General features: G+C 38.4%; 1 protein-coding gene across 1 annotated transcript; it reads left to right on the forward strand.

Annotated features, from left to right (window-relative positions):
- Nucleotides 1-305: 305 nt before the first annotated feature.
- Nucleotides 306-5,555, forward strand: LOC104542642 (transmembrane protein 14C-like). Its single transcript, XM_010187014.1, has 4 exons — nt 306-381; nt 2,400-2,501; nt 5,213-5,300; nt 5,498-5,555. Exons 1-4 carry the CDS (start codon nt 306-308, stop codon nt 5,553-5,555), a joined length of 324 nt encoding a protein of 107 aa, XP_010185316.1.
- The last annotated feature ends 2,966 nt before the right edge of the window (nt 5,556-8,521 follow it).

An 8,521-nucleotide genomic window follows, 5' to 3' on the forward strand; every position in this document is an offset into this window, starting at 1 on the left:
CGTTCCTCCCTCACCTCCCCTTCCGCAGGCTGCTCCGCCCTGGGCTGCTGTGGAGCGGGGTCCCCGGGCAGGTGAGAGCCTACCCGCGTACCCTCCCCAGTGGGGCGATGGGGCTGACCCTGAAATTCCCCCCACCGCCCTCAGGGCTGCATTCCAAACAAATTGATTTTCATCTCTGGGACTGAGTTTACGGCTTAGGCCGGCCTTGCTCGTGGAAAAGCCCCTCCGCGGCAAAATGCTATTATTTTTTTTCCTTAAATTAAGAGATACTGACCCTCATCCTGATTTCTATTTCAGTGCTCAGTATGGCCGTGGACTGGTTCGGCTATGGCTACGCCGCCCTGGTGGCATCAGGAGGGCTCATTGGCTATGCAAAAGCAGGTACGGTGCAGAAAGGCACGTCTATCTCCTTCGCTAACCTCCCCAGTAATTTTGGTGAGGTGGGTGGCCTTTTGCTAAAGGCTCTTATCTCGAAGTTCACGCAGAAGTAAAGTTTATCAGTTTGTGCCATGTGCTGGTAATGTACTGCTGTTGAGGTGTGGTGCTTTTTGGGCTGAGCTGGTGCTTTGGGCTGATAAGCCCACAATCAGCTCTCTGGTGGATGCTGGTATCCTGCCCCTGCATTTGTGCTCTTCGGGTGAATTCACATAAGTTTGCTTCAGAAAGGTTTTTTTTCCCCTGCTCTTTAAAATACAAGCATTCTGTCAGTGTTCTGTATTGTCAAATGACATAAATAACCATTTTTTTTCTTAGATATTTATTCTAATTTTCATGTTTGTTGGTAACAGTGTATTGCAAGCTACAGAGAGTTTTTGGAAGGATCTTTTCTCCAAGTAGAGCTGAACATTGTAAATCAGTCCTTAAGCTTGTTCCTTTTCTGGACTCTGCATTATAAGCGCACCCTCTGACCTACTGCTTTAATTTCCTGACCTTCTTCTGAGTTTGTCCCTTTCCAAACAGAGCTGTGGATTCATCCCTCCTGCAATACTGTCTCTTTCAGCTTCAGAAATCCTTAAGCCATCGTAGTGTTTGTGATACAAAGACACATTCCTGAAGTCATTAAGGATCTTACCAGTGTATTTGACTACATAGATGCTAATGCTTATGCCAATCTGCTTTCTACTGGATTTATCCTTTGGGCTGTGAGTAGAGTTTAGGGCAGGAGGGGCAATACTGAGAACTTGAGTAACTAATTGCATCTGTGTTTCTCTGATGCCATTATGAAGTGGTAGTTGTCTTTCTTATCCAACATTCCTAGGTGGGAGGACATGATCATGCTAGGGCAAGGCAATCCAGGTCACAGGATTTTTGAAGGGGAAACAGGAACTTGTATGCTGACCTGTAGGGAGGGAAAAAAAGCTATTTGTTACACTGTATTCTGTTCAGAGCAGCCACTTACTGGAGTGTACATCTTTCCTCTGCACATGTACAAAAACATCTAGTGTTTTTAATCATCTTAATCTCTTGCTTTTTGTACCAAAAGCAGGATCTGAAGCAGTGTTACAGCTGCCTTGTTGATGACTGAAAAATGATTACTTTCTAGTAGCAATATGTGATCCTTCTGTAACATTGAGAGGAGATCTTTATCAGCTTAGCTTTGCAATCTCGAGTCCTTTAAAGGTGACCAGAAAAATCGAATATATAAAGAACTACCCTCAGTAGCTTTAAGTCCTGAATTATTCTTATCGAGGAATTAACCTTATCGAGAGCATTTGCTACTCACAGTGGTCATGCTACTTCATTACGTATTGTAATCTATATATCACCAATATGGATGTGGTATCCTTTATCTTCTGGTATCTTGGGATTATCATTTATACTGAGGACTTGATCCAAAGTTTAGGCAAATCCAGGGAACCTTCTTCCAAAATCTGCAGTTACCTTTAGGTAAGATCTCAGGTGTACTTAAGAGATATGACTTTTCTTATTCAACTCTGCTCTCTTCTTTGGCAACTTTTTTCTTTGTGTCAATACCCTCCGGCCTAGTTCAGTCCACATGTACTTTTTCTGATCTTAAACTCTTACTATTTAATTATTCTACTTCACTGCCTCTCAAGAAATTCTGATATTACTGTGTTGAAACAACATGCTTCAGTTTGCATAAAGAAAACATCAATGCTTTTGCTTTTCTCACTGTTCTTTCCATCATAAATATATTAATGGCTTTGTCATTAAAAAATTAAATACTAATGCTATTTGTATCTTATGCAAGAGTATTTGAAAGTGTTTTTTGGTGCAGATCAGCAAGGTCTTAATATCTTAAAAGAAAAAACTCTAATCTGCTTTATAACAGTAAATGCTCATTTTTTTGTTTTTGTTGGTGTTTTGCAAGACAGAGAAGCTGATGAGCATGTTTATTTTTGAGCTTCTAATAAATTCATTATCTTTTACTTATCCAGGTAGTGTCCCATCACTAGCTGCTGGCCTTTTCTTTGGAAGTTTGGCTGGACTGGGTGCCTATCAGCTTTCACAGAATCCAAATAATGTTTGGATTTCTCTGAGTAAGTAATTTAAAATTTTAATTAGAAGGGATCGTATTTACCCTAAAATAACTGGATGGTTAAAATGAGTATCTAAAAGTGTTAGCAGAAGACTTGAACTGATGGTGTTTTAAACCTAGTTTCAATCTAGTCTTTAAACATGTTTTAGTTAAAAATCTCCATTAGTGGCCAAATTCCACTGGTCTCCCTGGAATGTGAAGTGTTAGCATTACTTAATTATTTCTCTGAAGTATGTTTTGAGAATGCATATTAAAACTACTTGTCTTGATATGTCTTAGTCATTTCTCACTATGTTCCTGCATCCCTTTTGGAAGAAGTATGAAGTGCTTTGGATGATAGTTCAAACTTACATTTTTGTTCCTTTTCTACAACAGAAGAGGAAAATATCCATTATTTATCATTAGAGTTTGTCTTCTGAACATCAAAAAGGAAGATGTGGGGTAGGATAAAATGAAACTTAAATGGTTTAAAAAAATAATCAAACAATCAAACCAGATACCATTATTTCACATCCTTCAGGGAAAAAAAATAATCAAAGAAGCATTTTGCACTTAAAAACTTGTATGTAGCATGGTGTGAATATCCAAAATGCAGTTTTTGTCTTTCTGTCATTTACTGAATAGAGCTTGGGATTGCAACCAGGTTAGGACAGTTATCTCCTATCACTTCAACCTGTAAGTGCCTAAAGCTCATGCCAGTTGCAAAATAACATGGCTTGAACTTTTTGCGTTTGCTCGTAAATTAGAGTACCTTGCAAGTGAAGCAGGCTGAGAAAATATGTGTAGATAATTCCTGCAGCTCAGCTGATGCCTGACACTTATTAGGCTGCTGTATCTCAGGTACTTGTGAGCATGTGTTTTGTGTAATCCTTTGGGCAGTATCTGTGTTAGTAGTACCCTCTCTTTTCCTGTCCTGATCTGTAGAAAACATCAGTGCATGACAGTCTTGTAGCAATAGCTATGTTTCAGTCCCCAGGCCTGGCAGAACTGGTGGCTGCCAGCATACACCTGTCTCATACTGGTGGTGTTGTGTTTGAAGGATCACAGTGCAAGGGAAATGCTAGTAAATGGATGTCTGACCTCTGTCTTCTTTTTGACTGGATCCTACTTTCAGCATCCTGTATGAGGCTGGAGCATTTCAGGAAGTGTGATTCCTCTGCAGACTGCCCATACCTGTAGCTGGTTATTTTATTATTGCTGAAAATGGCAGAGACTGTGATTGGTGTATTTTTATATATCACAAATATGTGCAATTACAAAGGTGTTGCACACCTAGAGAAACAGAGAAGCGAGCTTCAGTAATGCAGTTTCTTCTTCCTTCTTCTCAGAACTGGAGCTTCCCTTCTCCCTGACTTTGAGAAGATAACTGCAGAGAGTTGCTGCTTAATCAGTGCTTTAAGAGCTGCCACAGATATTTGTTCACTGTAGCAGTGACATAGCATCTAGCTCTTTGACATGTGAAAGTCAGAAGTGAAAGGGGAAGGCCCAGCATTTCTCTCAACTTCAGCATTGCAGTCCACAGTGCACTTTCACGTCTATTGGATAGGTCAAAAGCTGTGCATACTCAGGCCTAAATAAAGGATAAACTGCAAATACAGCAAGCTTAACAGGAGTGAGACAAAGTGTTTTTCCAAATGTAAGAAACAGATATATTTCTATAATGTAGTAGCATACAGAGTCTTTTCCTCCTCCTTTTCACACTTTAAAGTTTTTGGAGAAGGTGTGTTCTACTGCTGTCTTAGACAAAGATACATTTAGTGAGGTGTGTCTATTTTGAAGACTGGCTACTGATTTGAGCTTGAGATATTTAAACAGTGTTCTTTCTTGTGTATTAGACTGGCCTCAGTCTTTTACATGTCTACTTATGTGAGACTGTTAGATGTTAGGGTGAATATTTAGGGGGGTTCTAGGAAGGAATGTTGGCATGGCTAGGATGGTAGATGAACTGGATCCTGCAGGACCAGCCATTGCATAGAAGCAATGGTAGAAGATAAGAGTGGTTGGAACAACAGGTTAATACGCAGCTAAGGCTAAGGATTTAATCAATATGTTTTCTGTATGGTTTTTTTGGTATTCCATCTGTTTTTGAGATACCAGGGACTGCCCTTTCTGTTTTACTGGCTCAGTGAAACTACCTGGTTCCTATCTCTGTGTCAAGTGGTCAGGGCGAATAGCTTTTAACTCTCTCATTTTAGTAGAAGGTAGTCCAGGGCTGAAATGAATTGGTAATGTTTACACTTACAAAGCACATTTCTCTTTCAATGTCTTTTGCAAACTTAAATTAGTTAATTCTCAGAACATTACTACAAGTTAGACAAGAAAATGCTATCTCTCTTATATGAGAAGTGGGGGAATTACATGCACAAGTTTAGTGATTTGCCCATGCACAGGGGAGGAGTCAGTTCCAGAGCAGAGTAGCATAGATTAGTTCCAGTCTCCAAAGAAGCACATTTTGACAAAGAAATTTGAGGAGTGTGTGCAGAAGTGTATGGAGTGCACTGTCTACTACAACTTGGCTTAGAATATTTCCTCTTCACATGTTGATGCATTCCAAAGTTTACAGAGTTTATTGAATCAGTCCATTGCATGAAATAACTGTTTCACTTTTTACTTCATACTACTACTTCTCTCTGTTCTGTTAGTTTTGAATTGTAGCATCTCTCTCACACATACCTAGCTCTGCTGATTGGACTATTTAATCTCTCATTTAAGTTACATCTGGAACCCTGGCTGCCGTCATGGGAACAAGATTTTACAACTCTGGAAAATTCATGCCTGCAGGACTAATTGCTGGTGTCAGGTACAACACAATACACTTTTTTTTTTTTAATCTTTTATGTCTGATTTCTTATTTGCTTAATTAAACTGAGATGGAGTCAATTGTATTTTGTGCATTTTTTTTCTTGTTTCTATGCACCATCTATAAGGGAAGCATTTCAAAACGAATTGACAAATTATGAATATTATTGTTTAATTCTATGTTTTTCCCATATACAGTTTGCTAATGGTTGGAAGATTAGCACTGAAGATGGTGGAAAAGCCCCACGATAAATAACTGTTCATTTTGCAGTTTAATATCTGGGTAAGGAAGCTTGATAATGAAGTTGCATGAATGCAGAAGCAAGCAGGTGGAACAATTTTCTATATCAGACTTTTTTTTTCCTTTTTTAATATAAAGGGGAGTAGAAGAATGGTACAGCTAGCTTACATACAAGGTACCATTTGTTTCAGTGATCTGGTAGAGTTATTATTGTGTAGTGAGAAATTGCTTTGATTTTTTTCAGACGCATTTCAGTGTATTTTAACACTCCAGTTTTTATATTCCAAAATATACTGCTGACATGTATGAAGCAGAGAGGACCTGTAATTGAGAAAGTATCCACATAGAGGCACTAGGAGTAACTGGCTAAATACAGCAGTGTTTCTTATACCTTTTATGCTGAGTGCTACAGTATGTTTTACCTGTTGCATTCTGAGTTGATAGACCATGTCTGTATAACACCAAACAGATCTTACCTTTTTATTGTGAAATGATGCTAAAGTGTTGCTTTGTTGCTTTTCTACAAGTAAAATCTGTTATAAACCTTTATTTGGCATGTTTTTATATCCTTTCTGTGTGTATGGGGGCAGGGGATATTTTTTTTTCATCTTCTCATTTTCTTCTCAGTGGAAGTCTTTGCAGTGAACTGTTATCCCACTGCTGTCTTTTGATGATATTTAAAAATAACTTTTTAAATGGAGGATCAGAAGATTAAATTAGGGGCCTTCATTAACACTGCGTTAAAACAGTTGTTGGAAAGGAACTTACTCTGTGGATTAATTAAGCACAATCTGTGCTAGGCTAAATGAACAATTGAATGGGATCTGTCCAAAGGACTGTATAACCAGATATAGTAGCTTAACATTAACGCTACGTAGTTCTGATCATACAGGCTTATTTGACAACAGAATGTATCAGCATTTTGGTTTTATCACGTAGGAATGTGGCCTCTTCAAGCTGCCCTTACTGGGAAACCTTGGAGCTGGGAGAGTTCCTGTTTGTGCTCTGGTGCCAGCAGACTGCAGTGTGGAAGAGGCATCAATGGCATCTGGTGCCTTTGTTGAAACGCCGGTGTTGATTGCTTCTCCTGCACTCAGTCTTCCTGCTCTGTTAGTGCAGGCACAGCTAACATGGTCTTTGCGCTGTGATGGAAGGAAGAGGCAAGAAATGTATGAAAGAAAATCCTTTACCAGTTTACTCTTTAGTGATATATGATTATTGATATACTAGGATTCTTACAGTGTATAACTCAGATTTTAAAGTGATACTTTATGTAGTGACTATTTAAGATTTTACTTTGGGACCTCTATACCATTGATTATATCAAAACTTCGTCAACTACATAACATAATTATGGCAAAGCAGATTTAAATTATTTTACATCTTCCCATTTTGTAGTGCTTATAGAAGTTTGTAACAATTCACTCAAACTGCATAAAGCAAATATTAAACTACCTAATTGCTCCATTTCATTGGTCACTTTAAAGCTTGTATTTCCTGTTCTGAAAATGGCATTTAACAGTATTGAGCCAGAGTGATGTTTCTGTTGTCATGGATCAATGGAAACCCATATGATGGTAGATTGAAAGTTGTCATAGTAGAAAGTAGTAATTACAAGCAGATCTGTAGATGTTGACCCAATTATGCTATGTGTTATTAATTCTCTTAGCAAAAGTCGTAAAATTTAATTTGAGGTTTTCAAACATATTTCATGTTGCAACCTCTCTTGTTTCAAGGCACTTAATCTATAACTAACCTGATCTGTACAGGATGAATCCGCAGGGAGCAACACTAAAAACATGTAAAAGCACACCTGAAATTCTAGTCTCGGTTAAATCACAGTCTCTTTGACCATTATGTAAGCAAAATCCAACAGAAGTTTTTTGATTGCTTTTATATATTATAAATTGCCCTATATTCTTGAATAAAAAATTCCATCTCTGGTAGAGAATTTGCTAAAACCATTCAAGAATTAAAGACATTAATAGCCTTTCTCCAGACTACCTGTGCTTTTAGGCTGATTGTTAGATAATCCTACAAATTTTCTGTCTTATTTTTATTGTATAGTTTGGTGGTGTTTTTCAGCTGAGGGTGCGCTCTGTGTGAATTGAGAGTTTTACTTATGCATTGAATTAGCTGTGGCCATGCCATGGCTTCAGTGAAATTTCATGCTGTGAGTCAGATTGTGTATGGATATAGTGTTTGGAAAGAGGGATTTAGTTATTTTTTAGAAATGAGCTGTTAAAATAATCTTTAAATTAAGGCTATTCTGTTCAAAGCACACTCTGAAAAGAAAAATGTTAGTTTAATATTACTTATAGTATCAGCTGTCAGCACCAACTGAAATGAATACTGACTTTCTAGCAAGGCACAGGAACAGGAAGCTAGTTTTATAATACGCAGCCTGGGTCACAAGGATTCAACAAGTCTGAGTTCAGTCATGCTTCTAGAGCTCAAATACATTGTAGTAATGATAAAAGAAGAGAGTTTGGGTTATCAAATCCTCATTTCTCAGAGTGAAGACCCAGGTCCTCTGTTCCACATGATGCTCTCGCATCTTCAGTGCCTGGTGGAAGCTGAGTGGCGATAGGAAATGTTGAGTATTTCACCCCTCTCTTTAGGGGCTCATTCAAGACTAGAGGAGGGAATTTCCTCATCACTTTGGTAGATAAATGATCTCTTGAAAGTAGGAGCTTGCCCTTGACTTTGTAAGGAGGATGTATAAGCATACCTGCCTTTGTAATAGCAGTTATTTACCATAAGTCCTGGAAAGCAAGAGATGTTGGACTCAGGCAGTAGGGTGTCTCACAAAAGGGGGTGGGATATTGCCAGGGGAGGCCACAGTGCATCAGAGAAGAGAGTGCAAAGTTCCTATGACCTCTGGAAAGAGGAGCAACTATTTTTTATTTTTTTTAAGTCATCTTTTAAAGCTAAATAGTAACTGGCAAAAATACAGACATACTGAAGCTGAGAAATGGAAC

Source organism: Mesitornis unicolor, unplaced genomic scaffold (assembly GCF_000695765.1).
Source record: "Mesitornis unicolor isolate BGI_N332 unplaced genomic scaffold, ASM69576v1 scaffold32526, whole genome shotgun sequence".
Classification (NCBI taxonomy): Eukaryota; Metazoa; Chordata; class Aves; order Mesitornithiformes; family Mesitornithidae; genus Mesitornis; species Mesitornis unicolor.

What these genes read in the sequence shown, in the direction of transcription:
- LOC104542642 (XM_010187014.1), top strand. Translation starts at nt 306, where the DNA reads ATGGCCGTGGACTGGTTCGGCTATGGCTACGCCGCCCTGGTGGCATCA. An exon ending in CATTGGCTATGCAAAAGCAG is followed by an intron (nt 382 to 2,399) that starts GTACGGTGCAGA and finishes TTACTTATCCAG; the next exon opens with GTAGTGTCCCATCACTAGCT. An exon ending in TAATGTTTGGATTTCTCTGA is followed by an intron (nt 2,502 to 5,212) that starts GTAAGTAATTTA and finishes CTCTCATTTAAG; the next exon opens with TTACATCTGGAACCCTGGCT.